The sequence below is a fragment of the Camelus ferus genome, chromosome 2 (genome assembly GCF_009834535.1).
Source record: "Camelus ferus isolate YT-003-E chromosome 2, BCGSAC_Cfer_1.0, whole genome shotgun sequence".
In the NCBI taxonomy this organism is placed as follows: domain Eukaryota; kingdom Metazoa; phylum Chordata; class Mammalia; order Artiodactyla; family Camelidae; genus Camelus; species Camelus ferus.
The window spans coordinates 36,504,221-36,521,649 of record NC_045697.1 but is presented as its reverse complement, the minus strand read 5'-3'; the positions used below and the strand labels follow the sequence as shown (position 1 = coordinate 36,521,649).

The 17,429-nt window shown below is 44.6% G+C and overlaps 1 protein-coding gene across 8 annotated transcripts in view; it reads left to right on the top strand.

The window, feature by feature from the left end:
* Positions 1–17,429, top strand: part of LNX1 (ligand of numb-protein X 1) — a 167,578-nt gene that overhangs the window by 129,670 nt on the left and 20,479 nt on the right. For 7 of the 8 annotated variants that reach the window (XM_014567109.2, XM_032497408.1, XM_006194037.3 and 4 more), the window contains 4 exons: positions 470–711; positions 1,231–1,383; positions 6,637–6,839; positions 9,127–9,498. In XM_014567109.2, the coding sequence (XP_014422595.1) occupies positions 470–711; positions 1,231–1,383; positions 6,637–6,839; positions 9,127–9,498 (970 nt within the window). The remainder of the gene's footprint in view (positions 1–469; positions 712–1,230; positions 1,384–6,636; positions 6,840–9,126; positions 9,499–17,429) is intronic. The other variant, XM_014567108.2, reaches the window with a different exon arrangement.

The window sequence follows — 17,429 nt, the reverse complement described above, 5'->3', positions numbered from 1 at the left end:
GGGCGATTCTGTTTCCATGGACAGTTAAATATGGAATCTGGGAGGAGCTCTGTGTTTATGTTCAGTGGTTTGGGAACTAAACCCAAAAGAAGGGACTTAGTGTGACTAAGGGCTATTGTGGTCAAAACAAACAACAGCAAGAAGGAATTGCCACATCCAAATAGTTGAAGACTGCCAGTCTCAAGCCCCTGCCCTGTAGACCCCCGTGACCATTCTCATAATTTGCATTCCAGGGGCCAGGGTAGAGTGCGCTTTAAGAGAAGGCAATAGGCATCTTTTAACAATCGTGTTCTCAAATCATTCATTCATTTGGTCAGCAAGTGTATCCTTAGTTACATCCATGTGAAATGAGGGGCTACAGGAGCCAGCAAATCAGTTTCCAAGGGTTGCAAGCACGTGTCCTTGGAGAGCACAGCCAACCCTGCTCAGAGCCCAGGCCTTCTCTGACCTCCCGCTGGTTTTGTTCCAGCTGTAAAGGTGCCTCCCACTACGGCCTGACCAAAGACAGGAAGAGGCGCTCCCAGGATGGCTGTCCAGACGGCTGTGCCAGCCTCACGGCAGCAGCTCTCTCCCCGGAGGTTTCTGCGGCTGCCACCGTCTCCTTAATGACGGACGAGCCCGGCCTGGACAACCCTGCCTACGTGTTCACAGCGGAGGACGGGCAGCCAGCAAGCAGCCCACTGGACTCTGGCCGGAGCAACCGAGTGAGGGGTGAGTCAAGGGAGTGCTTGTCCGGGAATGGGCTCCTTTTGTCTTGGGATTGCCCTCTGTAGAACAGTCACAGTGGAAAGTTCTAGAAATGTTTTTTTAAGGGGAAATCGTTCTGGTAGTTTTGGCAGCAACCCAGCATCCAATTCTCCAAAGTGAAATGAAACCACGAGGACCTCGGGTGATTAAAAATGTGTGTAATCTGACTTGGTGAAAGGGGTGGGAGTTAGAGCCAATGACTCATCCCTCCAGTGGTGGCCGTACCTTCCCATCTATGTGGCTCGGAGAAGTGCTGCTACATTCCATCCAGCCCAGGAAGCAAAGAAAAGCAGATTTTAAACTGAGGCCTCCATATTTCGTTGTAGAAAACTGAGAAAATACAGATTAGCAAATTCTATCACCCCACCGCCTAGAGGTAACCCCTGTTCCCGTTATTACCGTGCGTGTCTTACCAGCCGTGGACTTGAGAGAGGACTTTCGTGGATGTGTAGCCACCCTTCCTCTCTTCTCTCTTGTCCTCAGCACGGCCCTTTGAGCGATCCACCATCAGAAGCAGATCTTTTAAAAAAATAAATCGAGCGCTGAGTGTTCTTCGACGGACAAAGAGTGGAAGTACAGTGACCAATCAAGCCGACCAGGGCAGAGAAAATTCTGAAAACATCACTGTCCCTGATGGTACGTGAGCTTCTCTGCAAGGCTGGGCTTCTGGAATGACTTCAGGGGTCATGACAACTGGACCACCACCCTCTTTCTATGACATCTCTCTTCCCAAGGGCATACATATTTTTTTACCTTAGTTAGCCTACTTCTTGCATAAGTAACTAAAAGCAGAAATTATTGTTCTTTTTTTACACAGGTTGAGGGAAAAGGTTTTGGAAGCCTCACCTTCAGATGCTAGCTTAATGCATATAAAGAATAATAATTATAGTTGAAAGCATTTAGAACAGTAGTTCTGGCATGTAGTAAATGCTATGCAAGTATTCTTGTTAGGACTACATGTGATGTGCGGTTCTGTTTTCCATGCATTAACTCATTTAATCCTCACAACAACCTTATGAGGTAGCTACTCTTATTATCCCTGTTTTACAGATGAGGAAACTGAGGCACTGGGAGGTTACTTAGTTTGCCCCAGATTGTCTTCCTAAACTTGGAATCCAGGTAATGTGTGCAAAGGAAGTTATCGGATCTTAGATCCTGTATGTTTCCCCAACATAAATGGAGCTGAGGAAATACTGTCCTGTCCTTTTTTTAATCTTATCTGAGAACTTTAGAGCAGTCACATTAATAGCTTAAAATTTTTTGGAGCTTTCCTGGGTACCAGGTAGCACTCAAAGTCATTTAGACATCACAACGCTAAGGGAATAGGGATCATGATTCTCATCTTACAGAAGAAGAAACTGAGACCCAGAGAGGCTGGGTTACTAGCCCGAAGTCACCCAGCTGGAAGATGGCAGACCTAGGATTTTAACTTGGGTCCTCTGGTTCCAGAGCCCACTCGTCTACCCACTGGATTAAATGCCCTCCACTCCTTTGAGATTAGGGGATAAATTCCAAACCACTGTCCTTATCATGCCCTTAGAGAACTTTGAGCAGTCCTTTAAGGCCCCTTCTTACGTATATATCTCCTCCCACTCTGCACACACACACTACATCCTCTAACTACTCTGAACTTACTGTGGTCCTGTAAATACTGTGTCTTTCTCTCACCTCCATGTTGTCCAAAATGTGCTCTCATTCCTCTTCAGCTGGCATCCTAATTCCTCCTTCCAGGCTCAGCATCGGCTTTGCCTCCTCCTGGAAGCCCTCCCGGACTCCCTCAGACCGCTTTCCTTTGCGTTCTCGAAGCACCTGTATCTCTATTATAGCAATGCCACCTTTCATTGTAACTGTACCAGTGAGGGCAGGGGTTCCTTATCTGAGCCTTTGTGTTCCCAAGGCCAAGCACGTACCTGGCACGTAATAGTCTTCTCTGAATGTTTCTGCAATGAATAAAAGGATTATAACTTCCTTTCTGCTGGTCTCCACTTCTTATTAAAGGCTCTTTAATTTCATTTTATATAAAATTTTCTCCACCTTAAATAAGTTCGATTAGCATGTTTTTTTGCAGAAACTTTTAAGAGACTACTGTGTGTAAAGCATTGGCCCAGGCTCTGTACTTTTTTTATTAGAGTATAGTTGAATTACCATATTACCATAGTGACTCAATATTTTTATAGATTATACTCCATTTAAAGTTATTATAAAATATTGGCTATGTTCCCTGTGCTGTTCCCTTATGTCTTATTTGTTTTATACATAATAGTTTGTACCTGTTAATCTCCTTCCCATATCGTGTCCCTCCCCCTTTGCCTCTCCCCACTGGTAACCACTAGTTTGATCTCTATACCTGTGAATTTGTCTGTTTTGTTTTTATATTTTAGATCCCACATATAAGTGATAACACACAGTATTTGTCTTTTTCTGTCTGACTTATTTCACTAAGCACAATACCCTCCAGGTCAAATGGCAGAATTCCATCCTTTTCTTATGGCTAAGGAGTCCTCCACTGTATATACAGACCACATCATGTTTATCCATTCATCTGTTGATGGACACTTTAGGTTACTCCCATATCTTTGCTGTCTTGGTAAATAATGCTGCTATGAACATTGGGGTGCATGTATCTTTTCAGATTAATGTCTTCATTTTCTTCGGATATACACTCAGGAATGGAATTGCTGGATCATATGGTAGTTCTGTTTTTAGTTATTTGAGCAACCGTCATACTGTGTTCTATAGCGGCTGCACCAATTTACATTCCCACCAACAGTGTACAAGGGTTTCCTTTTCTCTACATCCTTGCCAGCATTTGTTATCTGAAGACTTGGATGATAGCCACTCTGACATATGTGAGGTGGTTAGCAATGTTGAGCATCTTTTCATGTGCCTGTTGGCCATCTGTATATCTTCTTTGGAAAAATGTCTATTCATGTCTTCTGCCCATTTTTTAATCAAGTTTTTTTTTGTTGATATTGAGTTGTATGAACTGTTTATATATTTAGGCTCTGTACTTTGTATAGGTTACAAAATCCAGTTCCTGGCTTCAAGGGGTTTATTGAAGACTGAAAGAAAATAAAAGACCATGAAGAATGAGATATAAACCAACAGCAATGGGAGCCATAGGGAGAGGAGCACCACTTCCAAGAGGGACAGTGTAATCCATGTTTAAGGAGTGGTTTATGACCTGGATGGGCATTGGGATCTTGACTGTGTGTTGGAAAGTAATGAGAGATGAGGTTAAGGCCAGATTAGAAGGATCCTGGATCCCATTTAGGAGTCTTGACTTGGGACAGTGAGCACACCTGGAAGCTTTTGCATAGAGTTGGAGCAGGATCACATCTATGCTTCAGGAAGACAAAGATGGCAGCCGTGTTCTCTGTGCAGTGGGCTTCGAGTGGGAGAAAACAGATTTGCTCAGGCGCTCCAGGAAGCTATTACTCCACAATGGGGTGAGACGTTAATGTAGTGATGTCTTCACAGGATTTGTGAGGCAACAAATTTTCAAAATGGCCCTAGGGTCTCATTGCTCCAGTAACCTGTGGTTTAGTCTGGTGAACTCTTATGGCATGGTTTACCCATTCTTCTCATATCAGTGAAGAGCCTGGCTTCACTGTATCAGCTGTTTGTCTTGGCCGTGTTACTGGACTTCTCTAAGTGTTAGTATTTCATCATCGAAAAAAACAGGAATAATAATAATCTAGTTCAAAAGGTTGTTGTGAGGACTAAACAAACAAAAAAATGCATGCAAATTGCTTAGCTCAATGGCCAGCATATAATAAACATTTCATAACTGATAATATTACATCTTTTAGTCCTTAGGTAAGGACACAATATTGAACAGCTGTTTCTTTCCAGACCAGCACCAGTTTGGCAGTTTAAAAATGACTTTAACTCTTCAAGGTCCCTAGGGTTTTGTTGGTGTGACTCTAATTAACATCATTTCCAAGTGTGACCGGGTGTGACCTTTCAGACTGTCAATTCAGCCGTCCTTGAGTGGTTTAGATTTGGGAGCATGGTTTTTGTAAATCGGTTGGGAGAAAGACTAGAAAGGGAGGGGGAGGAGAGAGAGAAAATCAGCAGCTTTGCTGATTCTTTCCAAATCTTTCTTTGCTCAAAATGATTTTTTAAAGAACTTCCATTCCCTTGTCACCAGACCTGTTCCAACAAATGCTTGTGGGTAGAGCCCACTTAATGTAATCAACGTAGTTTAAACATTAATTGAACTCGATCACCCAAGTACTGTTAGCACCAGGAACTGACAGATTAAGACTGCTGCCCACAGACGTGCAGCAAAGCCCAATTGCTTACATTAAATTAAATCCCAGTGGGGGTTAAAGACCCACATTTGCAACCTCTCAGGCTTCCTCTGGTCGCTAAATTGCTTTGTTTATCATGATCCACAATACTTAGAAATGATCTTCATTCTTTCTGTATTGTTCTTGGAGAGTTGAGTACTTGTTAATGAGCTCATAGTTCATTAGGGAAAATGGACTGTCATGGGTTTTGAAAACAACCACAAAGAATGTTTTATGTAGAACCAGACCTGCAGTTTTGATCTTTCCAGATGACATAATTAAGGGAGGGTCTTAGGGCGAAGGCAGCTGTCATCAGCTACAGGAGACAAAAGCATCTCTGCCCTCGGCATCCAAACTCAAGCTTTGAGCAACTGGGGAGGAGCTACAGCTCCCACCACACCGGGTGTAGTGTTGCCGGCTTCGACAGGTGCCCGTCTGTGTGCTGCTATTCGAATCGAGGTGGAGAACGGTGCCAGTTGGTGCTGCTGGCTTTTAGGTCTATGGAGCAAGTCTCCTGTGGGACTGTAGCCAGCTGTGAACCCCTGGCTCTGGGGGAATCTGAGGGAGGTGACAGGAGGGCAGGTCATCAGGAGCCCCAGGTTCTGACCTGGCTCTCAGGGCCACCAAACTGCCACCTACAGCCGGTCCTGTCACTTCCCCTCTCCAAGCTCACACCTCCTCACTTGTAACATAAAGTTTTGATGGTCACTAGCAAACTACACAACTAGAGAAGCTCTTCCAGGTGGGGGCCCAGGGGGACCTGTGAGAGATGTCACAGGGAAAGAAGAATCCTCAGTGAAAAGGTCAAGTTGGAAAACACCAACCTCCATCTCTGGACCTCCTCTTGGCTCTGAATTCAGCGATTCAGGCAGACTAGGGACAAATCTCTTGATGCCACCAACTGGAACTGGGCCTCTTTGCTTCATTGTGAGCCAGGCCGTTGGATTTCCCTTTACTGACAGCAGGGTCGGGTAGAGGGGACTGGTGATTCCTTAAGCTTGAAAAGCAGGGCCTTCCAGGAGGAAGTCTTCAAAATGATCTGAGAGAGCAGAACAGGTTTGTTCTGTTTTGCCCCCTGACGAGTAAGTGATCAAACTGTGATCCATCCCCAATTGACCATTCGTTCATTCATCCCTCCTCACTCAATAAACCGACTGAAGTTTCCCGTGTAGAGATCTGGGCATAGAACTACGGAATAGCCAGAAATTGTGTCCTCAAGGATCTTAGAGTCAAATAGGGGGTATAGGAAATGGGCATGAATAAGAATGAGCACAGAAGGCAGGGTGCCATGGGAAATAGAAAGCTTTATGGGAAATGGGATATTTAGAGAGCAGGGGAGAGGGATCAGGGTAGAGTGTAATTGGAAGGGATCATTTCATGCAGGCCTTAAGGGAAAAATTGGGCTCAGGCCTAGAATGGAAAACATTCCAGGCAGAGAAACTTCTGCTGGCACGGAGGCAGGAAGATGGAAAACATGTACAGCGAACGATGAATAGTTTAGTTTGGCTGGAACCAAAGTTTGGCAAGAGGAAGAGTGGTTGGAAATGTCGGTTGGGTGGGTGTCTTAAATAAACACTGTCTTTGTCCATTTTAGTCTTTCCAAGGTTGTATCACCTAATTCCAGATGGTGAAATTACCAGCATCAAGATCAATCGAGCAGATCCCAGTGAAAGCCTCTCTATTAGGCTTGTGGGAGGCAGTGAAACCCCGCTGGTCCATATCATTATTCAGCACATTTATCGTGATGGGGCCGTCGCCAGAGATGGCCGGCTGCTGCCAGGAGACATCATCCTGAAGGTAGAGACCATGGCTGTGGAGCCATCAGGGGGGCTTAATCAAAATGACCTGTGAGCAAATAATTGGATCAGTGGATGGACAGATGGGTGGATGGATGGGTGGATAAAACACTAACACGTATGTGGAGCCGTCACTTCTCATAGTTATTGTGTTGATATGACTTCATATGAGATTTGTAATTTGAGATCAGTCTTTGTCCTTCTGTCTTTCTCATTCTCCCTGTGCATGAATATTTCTTTCTCTGTATCATTTTGTCTGTCTTCCCCTCCTTCCTCTTCCTTCTCCTAACTTGTCCTCCCCTTTCTCTACCTCCCCTTTCTCTCCTCCTACCCCTTTCTCCTACTTTAAGTAGCAGAAACATAAAACTAGAGTATGTATCTCCTTAAATTGTTTTTAGAGCAAATTACCAAAACATTTTGTATTTTATCTAATCGCTCACATTCACTTACTCCTCTAAAGTAAATTTTCTATAGCTTAATGGCCCGTCAAGGAAAAAAAATCCCTAAGTTATTCTGCCAACCCACAGACCCTCCAGGGGAGGCAGGTGTTGGAACAGAATGCCTTGGGCATGACTGTCCTCTGAGGCTTGGTTGAGGGGAAGGATATTGGGGAGGGATTTTCAGAAGACAAGAAAGGATGAAGGAAGAGTTGTTTATCAGACAGAAGTCCAACATGAGCCAAAAGTGATAAGAAATCCCTCCCTTGGTCTAATTTCCTGTCTGATACTCGGATGACAGTTTCATCCCATCCCTTCTGGGTTGCTGAGGGGCCAGCTCTTGACACACCATGAGCTGTTTCTCTGGCAAAGAAATTCTTATTCTTTGGAATAAGAGGAGCAAGAATTTAAAGCAGTTATTGTAGAGACACTGATATTCCCACTGGCCTCGGAGGTGGAGTACGAGGCAGGGCCCATCATCCTCGAGGGACAGTGAGCTGTGCAATCAGCGACTCTCCGCATGGCTTCCTCCCAGTTCTGTGGAAACTATGCTGCCTGGGAGGGTTGCATAATAATAGATATTGATTCTTGTGGCCTTCAACTGGCACTTGCAGGCAAATGAACTGCCAAGACTACTTAGAAGGTGACCTTGACTTTCTCTTGGCCTGGGTACGATGGGGGAAACCAGACACAAGTTAAGGTGACAGAACAGAGCAAGGTCCTTGAGCTCACCTGGGCTTGGACAAAGGCAGTGAGCCTTGTCTGTGCACACGGGAGCCTCCATCCATCCCTGTGGATGCAGCAGAGGACTGGCAATGGCTGCAGGAAGGCTCATGAAAGTCTCACTCCAAGACTGTTCTAACTGTTGGCTGCACGTACAAGAAATCTTACCAAACCATAGAAATTCAAGAAGGTTGTTTCTCTTCTGTTGGGGCCTCCTTCCTTAAACGCAGAGTGCAGCGCTGCTGTGAAATTGTTTTCTTTCTGAGCAGTGACCACCTCGAGGGGCTGAAGCCTTCAGGCTGGGCCTGGGTAATTAAAACCAGAACGCCCCATGCAGCAGTCTGCAGATCATCAGTGAGGCGCAAATGAGAGGGCCAAGTTGGAGGACATTTAAGGAGCTTAATAAAGTGATCCAGCCTTTTACTAAAAAAGCCTAGACACTTCCATTCATATCAGTTTGTCTGGAACTGTGCAGAGATTTTTTGTTGTTGTTTTATTGAGAACATGGGCAAAAGATCTTGTAGGCGACCATCTTGAGACTTGACATACTCTCACACACACACACACACACACTTTCCAACACACAAATATATTCACACATACACACACACACACACACACACACTGAGTAGTGGGGCCTGGAAGTTCCAGTACGGGTGACCCAGGGAGAAAAATTCATTGGGAGATTTTTGGAAAGAAAATGTCAACTGAGTTTGATTTGAACAGCAGTTTAATGTGACCATTTGAGCTCAGTGGGCAATTTTCTTTCTTCTTTGGCCTTTTCCCACTTTTTCTTCCTTTTCCTCCCCCTTCAACTGAAAAATAAGTTTAGCAAGCAACAGAAATGAGGGTTAGGACTGTGTAAATAAATTTGAGAGCACGTGTGGGACAAGGCTGAACAAGGATGGCATCTACGGAGACTTGGAATGTGTGCAGGTAACACTCGAGGCAAGCAGGGTCAGAAGTCCTGTTGGAAGATGGGGATATTTGGACATTTGGGTGGAGGATAAGGTGATAGAGCAGAGTGGCCCTTAAGGGAGGGCCCCGGTGATTCTGTGGCGGGGCCTCTTAGGAAGGGTTGGAGCTGATGGCGTGGTCACTCCTGATTCTGAGCTCCCCTCCGCCCAGGTCAATGGGATGGACATCAGCAACGTGCCTCACAACTACGCCCTGCGCCTCCTGCGGCAGCCCTGCCAGGTGCTGCGGCTGACCGTGCTGCGGGAGCAGAAGTTCCGGACCAGGACCGACGGACAGCCCCTGGACACCTATGGACCCCAGGGGGACAGTTTCCACGTGATTCTTAACAAAAGCAGCCCTGACGAGCAGCTTGGAATAAAACTGGTGCGCAAGGTGGATGAGCCTGGGGTGTTTATTTTCAACGTGCTGGATGGTGGGGTGGCAGACCGACACGGCCAGCTGGAGGAGAACGACCGCGTGTTAGCCATCAACGGACATGACCTTCGGTACGGCAGCCCAGAAAGCGCAGCTCATCTGATTCAGGTGGGTCATTCCAAGACCCCAGTCAGAAACTGGCAGCGTGGGTGGGAACGCTCATCACCCTGACCTACCTACCCCAATTCCTACCCCATGTGACATACAGTGCCTCCCTTTCGAGGAGTCAGGAGTGAAGGGCCAGGTAAGAACATGACTTGAGCAAGTGATGTGTCTCAGGGTCATGGCCATTCCCTTGATGTTGCCAGTTGTCCATTCTGACTGCCGGTAAACCCACTGGGCTATGGGTTGCAACCTCATCTGGTTAAAGTCACTCAAGGACACCGAGTTGTGTCATCCCTGTGCACGGTCTGATAGTTGCAGACCCAGGGGTCACGCCGATACATTCTGGACACATCTAAGACATCCAGTTGTACTAACTCCCATAAGAAGCTGTGCCACGTGCCCTCCAGGGATCCTGTGGACAAGAGACTGCCATAGGATTGGCTAAGGCTGAGCCCTGTCTCCATGGCTAAGTCCAGCCCCTTTGGAGAACCCATGCGATCTCAAATATGAACCCAAGGAAGCACCTCCCCCCCCAGTAAGAGAGGCATACAAAATTATTATTACTCAGTCAAGGTAGGGTTCATGATTGCCTGAGATTAGTTCAGACTCATTCAATCTCCTGACTGGAGTGGTGCTCCCAAGCACCAGCGTGCGTCTTGTTGATTCTTGCTGGGTCACCATGAGTTTTTCTAATGTTCACTGAGCTGCCAGCTTTATTCTAAAAGGGACAGGCTTTGTTTTGGACTCATACTTTCACCCATTTATCCACTTCACTTAGCCAAAATGTGTTGTACTTTTGCCACTTGCCTAGTCCTGGGTGAGGTGCTGAGAACTGGGAGGTGATGATCTCTTAGGCTGCCCTCCCAAAGAAGCCTATGCTCTAGTAGAGGAGGTAGATTTTTTCTAAATGACTGCTGTGTGGTGTGATAGTATATAATGGAGAAATTAAGTACAGTGCTGGTGCAGACAAAGGAGAGATTTTTTTTTTTGCTTGGATGGGGTTAAAAATTATTCACAGAGGAGGAAAATCTTAAACTGGGGCTTCAAGGAATCCGCAGAAGTTCTCTAAGTGGACGAGGCAGGGAGGGTCATTCTAAGGAGAAACAACCCAAAAGAATGTTTCCCCAAAAGCCAGTTAGGGAAGTGGTTAATACCTGGAGTTCATGTGGTGTTCATGTAAAAAACAGCGAGAGATAAAGCGGGGTGGTCAGCAAGGGCCAGATCATGTGGACATTAAGAGCCACGCTAGGGAGCTCACACTTTATCCCCAAGGCCATGAGGTGTCGTTGGAAGGGTTTAAGAAAGGAAGTGATATAATTTTCTGGAAAGATCTTTCTAGAGGCAGTGGAGAGCTGATAAGAGAGAGGTGAGTTTAGAGGCCTTGTCTTAAGATGCATTTGTAATTACCCAACATGTCATGTCAGCTCCCACTTAATGACTAAAGAGTTAATACCTCAAGAAGAGAAAGAGTCAGCAGCAGTAGTTGACTGGATCTTGTGCCAAGTCCCACAAAGGATGACAGTCAGAAGTCAGAGGCTGCCCTCAAGGACTTGACGATCTAAGTGCAAACTAATCTCCCTATCGTTGTGTTCTCGTCATGGACTTCTTCCCGGTGTTGGCAGCTCTTTTCACTATTGTGTGTAGTATCTTAGCCCTCTTTTTTGAGGAGAACCAAGTAGTGTATGAAATTATTGTCCCTTTAGGTGTGGAAAGCCTGAGGCAGAGGGCGCAGGGGACTTGCCCTGCTTCCTCTCTCTGCCAGGATAGGAAGCACACGTGGTGCTTTGGCCCCTGAGCTGAGGCTTTGGGTGGTGTCTAAGTTCCAAGGTGATTCTCAACCTAATGGACATCCATCTTCCCTGCAGGGCTGTGGCGATGCCCTGAGAAGCAGGAGGAGAGCAAAACCAGAGTTACAAGAGGCATTCCCCTTCTGGAGTGTCTGCCATCTATTCCCGAATTCATATTCCTGGCTCAGCTTCTCCTCTGAACGCCACACTTTCATATTCAACTGCCCACTTGGTATCTCCACATGGATGTCTAAAAGGCATCTCAAATTTAATACCCAAAAGTCAACCCTTGGCTTCTCCCGCCCCCATGCCTAACCAGACCTGCTCTTCCATCAGTCTTTGCACATCTGTAGAAATGATGCCACCATTTACCTAGTTGCTTGCACCAAAAAGAGCCTTGACTCCTTTCCACATCCCCTCCCTGCAGTCCATCTCTCACCATCTCCATGGCTTCCATCAGCCAGGCCACCATCAGCTTTGGTCTGGGCCACCGCAGGAACCTCTTAACCGGCCTCTTTGCTTCCAAACTTGGTCCCCCACCTCTGCTCTCCACACAGCAGTTAGAATGACCACTTTACAAAGTCAGTCTCACCCTATCATTCTCTTGCGGTCCGCCCTCTGATGCTTCCCAAGACACACAGGTTAAAATTCCAAATCCTTACCGTGGCCTGCAGAGCTGTACCAGTCTGATCTTGAGTTCTCCCTCCAACCTCATCTCTTAAATGAAGGGAAGAATTTCTGGCATCCTGCTCCTGGCTTAACCAGGCTCAGTCACACTGCCTTCTTGCTGTTCTTCAAACACTCTAAGAACTTCCTCAAGTCAAGACTGATCTTCTTGGTGTCCCTTTGATTGGAAGACTCTGCCAAATATCTGTGTAACTCCTGTACTTCATTCAGTTCTCTCTTCAAATGTCACCTCCTCAGAGAGGCCTTCCCTGATGATTCCACTTAAAGTAGCATTCCCCACCCTCAGCTCCATATCCTCTAATCTTTATTTTCTACCAGCAAATTATCTTGTTACTACCTGGCAGTCTAGTATAGTTTATTACCATAGAGTATTATATCTCAGCACTTAGAGAAATGCCTGGCAGAAATAGACACTCAAAGATTTGCATGAATAAGTGTAGTCACATTATAAAAATGTGTGATTATATACAATTTACACATTAATTCCATCTCATAGGCATCCTTTTGTCAAACCATTTACCAAAGAACGAACACCAAATTCACATCTACACTATCCGTCCCCAAGGTAGAATCTCTATTTTTCGCCTCCTTGAATGTGTTCAGTTATTACTGGCTGAGCACCTTCTAAGTGCCCAGAGGTGTGTAGCACTGTGGTGAACAAGACTGACACAGTCCTGGCCTCGTAGAGCTTGGAATACGTTCCCATCTCTCCCAAATACAGTCGAGTCAGCGCTGAGCAGGTGGTTCTAGCCTGTGTGCCAAGGAGTGAGAACAGGAAATAGACAGTGTTTATGAAAACAACTCATGGGAAAGGGAGAGTCCTTGGGTTTTTTCTTCATGAAGAAACTGCACTCTAAGCATGATTTTTTTTCTCTTTAAAAACCGGACTCTTAGATGACCATCATTTTTTTTTCCTGTGTTCCATTTGTCAACTCCCTCTGTAGGTCAATCAGTGCAGCTCACGTTCTAGAGAAAACCTGCCAACTATCCTTTGCAATAGGAAAAAGAAAAACTCCCTTATTTGTGTCACTGGGAAAAATTTTGATGACCTATGGCATTCTGCTTTTGTAGATTAGTAACAGAAGAGGAAAAAATTTTTTCCCTGAGAAAGTTAATTGATGAAATAAAATCTTGCCTAATAGTGGGATTTCCTAAAAGATTTTTCTGCTTACCAAACAAAGCCAATGTGCTTTATAGGTAGGGGAAGATGAGGTGGGAGAAAAAAAGCTTGGGCAGAGCTAGTTGGAAAAGAAATGGAGGGGGAAGGATATAGTTCAGTGGTAGAGCACATGCTTAGCCTGCATGAGGTCCTGGGTTCAATCCCCAGTACTGCCATTAACTAGATAAATAAACCTAATTACCTCCCCACCAAAAATTTTTCAAAGATAAAGAAATGGAAAAGGTAGAATGCTGGGCAAACTCAGTGAAGCAATCTCAAGCTTGGATTTTATTTATGAGATACTCATAACACACACCAGGCTGGAGGGATTAAATTAAATTCCCTTCAAAGGTTGAGACTCAAATTTCCAACCAATCCTTGGCTGCGTTGGCCTTGTGCATCCACTCCATGAATCACACTTGCCTTACAAAGGAATTCCCAGACAACATGTCCTTTTGGTCATGGTTTCTCCCACAGTACTGCACATTCTGGTTTTTTTCCTACATTATTTCAGGGAAAAGTTGTTACAGAGAAGCCACAACTGTTTTAAATTTGACCATCATTACATCTGTGAGGCCTTAACCTCGACTTACTCAGCAGCAGCTCTAAGTGTCAGACCCCAGGGTTAGAGGAGTGTGACCCAAGATGTAAGAGAAACCCTAAGGAGACAGAAGCTTCAAATATGGGGCAATTTTGCCTTATTTAGCAACTTAGTACTACTTTATTTTTCTCTGCTGTCAGTTTAAGTTTTTTGAGTGCCGTGACTAGAATGACTATGAAAAAGACAGCTTTGTGGAACTGTCTGGTGTCATACTGAAAATAATAGAACCAAGAAATACGGACTAAAGAATTGAGACCCTAAAGGGGGAGAAAGACATCTCAACATCCCAGAAATGGGAGGTTCAGCATATAGCTACCCAATATTTAATCTGAGAATGATTTCTGCTGAGAGTTATGTCGATTTTGAGATGTTCTCATCTGTCTGCCATTCCAAATCAGTGACTTTGTATTTAGGAGTTCAAATATATACAGTGAATAAATGCAGGAAGTAATGGTGGGTTTCAAATGTGAGGATCTCTGTTGTGCCTTTTTTCCTTAGCCGACTTCCCAGACTTGATACAGAAATTGAAATAATTCAGAGCCATTTGTGGAGGATGTGATAAGATGGGTTTTCATTAGTACCGGCATGTGTGATTCTTGTCCTTACATAAATTCATATTTAAATGAGAAGCTATTTCACCAAAGAACAACTGACAACCAGGTTCTTCAAACTTTTCAAAAGAATGTGATAGGTCTTTAGACAGAGCCAGAGATTAAATAAAGGACAACTCACGTTACCTGTATTTGTTGTAAATACGTGATTCCAGCTCATGAGTCCTGTGGCAGAACTTTCGTGCCCTGGAGCCAGGAAGAACTGCCAATGAAGTAATACCTGATAGTTCTGTGTGTGTGTATGTGTGTGTATTTTTTTTAATAGATTAGCATAGCTAATATAAAATCAAATTCCTATTTAAACAAAATTTCATAGCATAGCATGGGAGTAAATTTAATGCACGTAGGACTAAGCAGTACACAGATTTTAAAACATTCTTCTTGACCTGAATTCTTAAAGTCCACATGATTTTTATGCAGAGCTCCAAATTCCATGCAATCGTGATTAAAGCATGACTTGCAAAACTGTTCAGCTTTTCAACTCAGAATTTTATGAGCCAATCTCCTACACAGCAGTGCTGCAAATATCAGGGGAATCCTGAAACTTCACTACCGTTCCCCAAATCGCATGTCCCCCACACACATGATTTTGTTTTGTTTTGTTTTACCATGAAACAGAATTAATCAGCGTAACTTCCAGATACCATAAAAGAAGAGATATCTGAAGGCTTGGGTCATTCTGCTGACTCAAGAACTAAATTCTCTTTTTGACCTTGTCACTGACATCTGTATGACCTCGTATAAGTCAGACTGTCATCGTTAATTTCTTAGCTCTTAAAAGATATGCTTCTGGGAACAAAGGATAAATATGAGCTAAAGTCTAGTGGGAAAAATAGATCAAATTGCTGTCTCAAATCTCCCTACCCTCATCAAATCCTGAGGTCCTATTCAACACTTTTGCTTAAAGCCTCCTTAATTTCTTTTTCCTTGGCCAGACTCTGGTTGCCCCATAGCTCACTGAAGTAGCTGTTGCCTCTCCAGCAGAAGATACTCACGATTACTTTTCAAAATGTGCCAGGCTCTATGCATGTCAGGCTCTAACGTCTCAATGGTGAACAAATTGACAGACACCAGATTTGCTTTCACCAAGCTCATTTCATAGGGACCGTCAACTCAGAGTGCACTGTTAACTCACTCGGGAGTCATCATTCTGGAGCTCCCAACTTATTGCTCAGTGAGAGGTCTCTCTGTTTCTCAAAAGTTCTCTTGTTCCCTGAGAGGGAGCGTTAGGCAAGGGCTTCGTTACTATACCTCGCTCTGCGGTATGTTGCTAGGTCAACAGGACTGGTCGATGACCTTGTCATTTTTCTAGCGTGTCAGTCGGTCACCCTGTTCTGATGCTTCCTGTTGTCAGGATTGCCATGCGGGCTCTGTGTGCCGCACGTGGTCTCAGCGCTAGGAAGCACGGCTGTGCTGTGTTTGGCAGCAGGTCTTGAGAACCTCATGTCATCTTTTGATTAATCAGTACTAGTGAGGACAGACATCTATGGAGTTCTTGGCTCCGCAGGACACAGAGACCACCCCTGTGCACATGTGAAATATGTGAAATGGCAAAATGGGAACTCCACCAATGAGGTCTAGGGTGCAGCTGGTCCATCAAAAAAAAAAAAAAGTCCCTACCCTACTGGTCCAGACCAGGAGTCTTCTTCTGGGTCTAATTCTCATACACACACACTACTAACTTTGTTAGAGCGAGTTCATTATGTTTTTGAAGTGACTTGAAAACATATTAAATATTGAAGAAACCAGGATGATTTGACCTGGAAAGGAGAAGAGCTAGGGGAGGGCAGTGAGAGTTATCTTCAAATAGCTCTGTCGCATGGAAATTGACTTGAAGTTGCCCTAGAGGGTGTGACTAGAACCAATGGGCAAGCAAGAGAATGGCAAAGTTCACCTCCACCTAAGGACAAACTTTCTAATTAGTGCTGTCTAAAAATGGCCTGCACTGCCTTGGGACACAGTGAGGTTACTGTCATTAGAGGCACTGAAGCATGAGCTGGGTGACAAATGGCAAGGATTTTGTAGGGGAATTGAAGCATGCGCTACAGGGGAAATGTTGGAGTAGATGATGTCTGACGTCTTGTCTGTGACTTCTGAGCTAGTGTGGAGCCCATGCTCCATGGTTCCCCGGGGCTTTGTGAGTACAGATGGGTGAACTGAGAATGATATTGGAGCCATTGCTGGAAGGGAAGCCAAAGTGGGGCAACCCCAAAATTGCAGGAAGAACCATCCCCACAAGTATACATTGAAAATTGGTTAAAGCCAGGCTGTCTCATGCTGGGATCCTTAGAAAAGAAACCAGTGGGGAATGCAGATGCAGGGGAATTTTTTTTTTTTTAAAGAAATGGTCATTAAGACATCTGATTTTTTTTTTCTTTTAATTGTTAAAAAATTTTAATGAAGTGTAGTTGATTTATAATGTTAGTTTCAGGTGTACAAGCAAAGCGATTCAGTTATACATAACACATATATATTTTCTTTTCAGATTCTTTTCCATTATATGTTATTACAAGAAATTGAATACAGTTCCATGTGCTATATAGGATAAGACCTCTGATGTTAATGCTGGAACACTAAGTAGAGACATACTCTGTCAACAGCTTATATTATTATAAATCCAACTACAGCTCTTACTTATCTCTGTAACAAGAGGGCCACCCAGTCATGTGGGCCTATACCGTGTTATAAAGGGTGCTATGTACATGATCTGCCTGCTCTGAGCAGCACGATCTCGATGCCTGGCAATCAGGTTGGAGTTTCCATTTGCGGCGTTGATTGGGGTCCGTGTGGTGACTCTTTTTAACTTGACATTTTATGAAGCTAATATAAGTAACACAATGACTGAACCCACATGAGTTGCAATTTACGAAACGTTGTATGTAAGCATGTGCGTGCATATAATTCAAAAGCAGCAAATGCTTGAATGCGTTTGCTTTAATTCCAGTCCTCATTACAAATGAATAGGTGGAGCCTTTGGCTAGGTGAGGTTCACACCGTGAAGTACAGGCACGCTGTCAACTCTCGCTCTGCCCTAGTTATTACTGGCTAATTAGCCACCATGTGGACTGTGCAACGCTGGGTCAGTACAA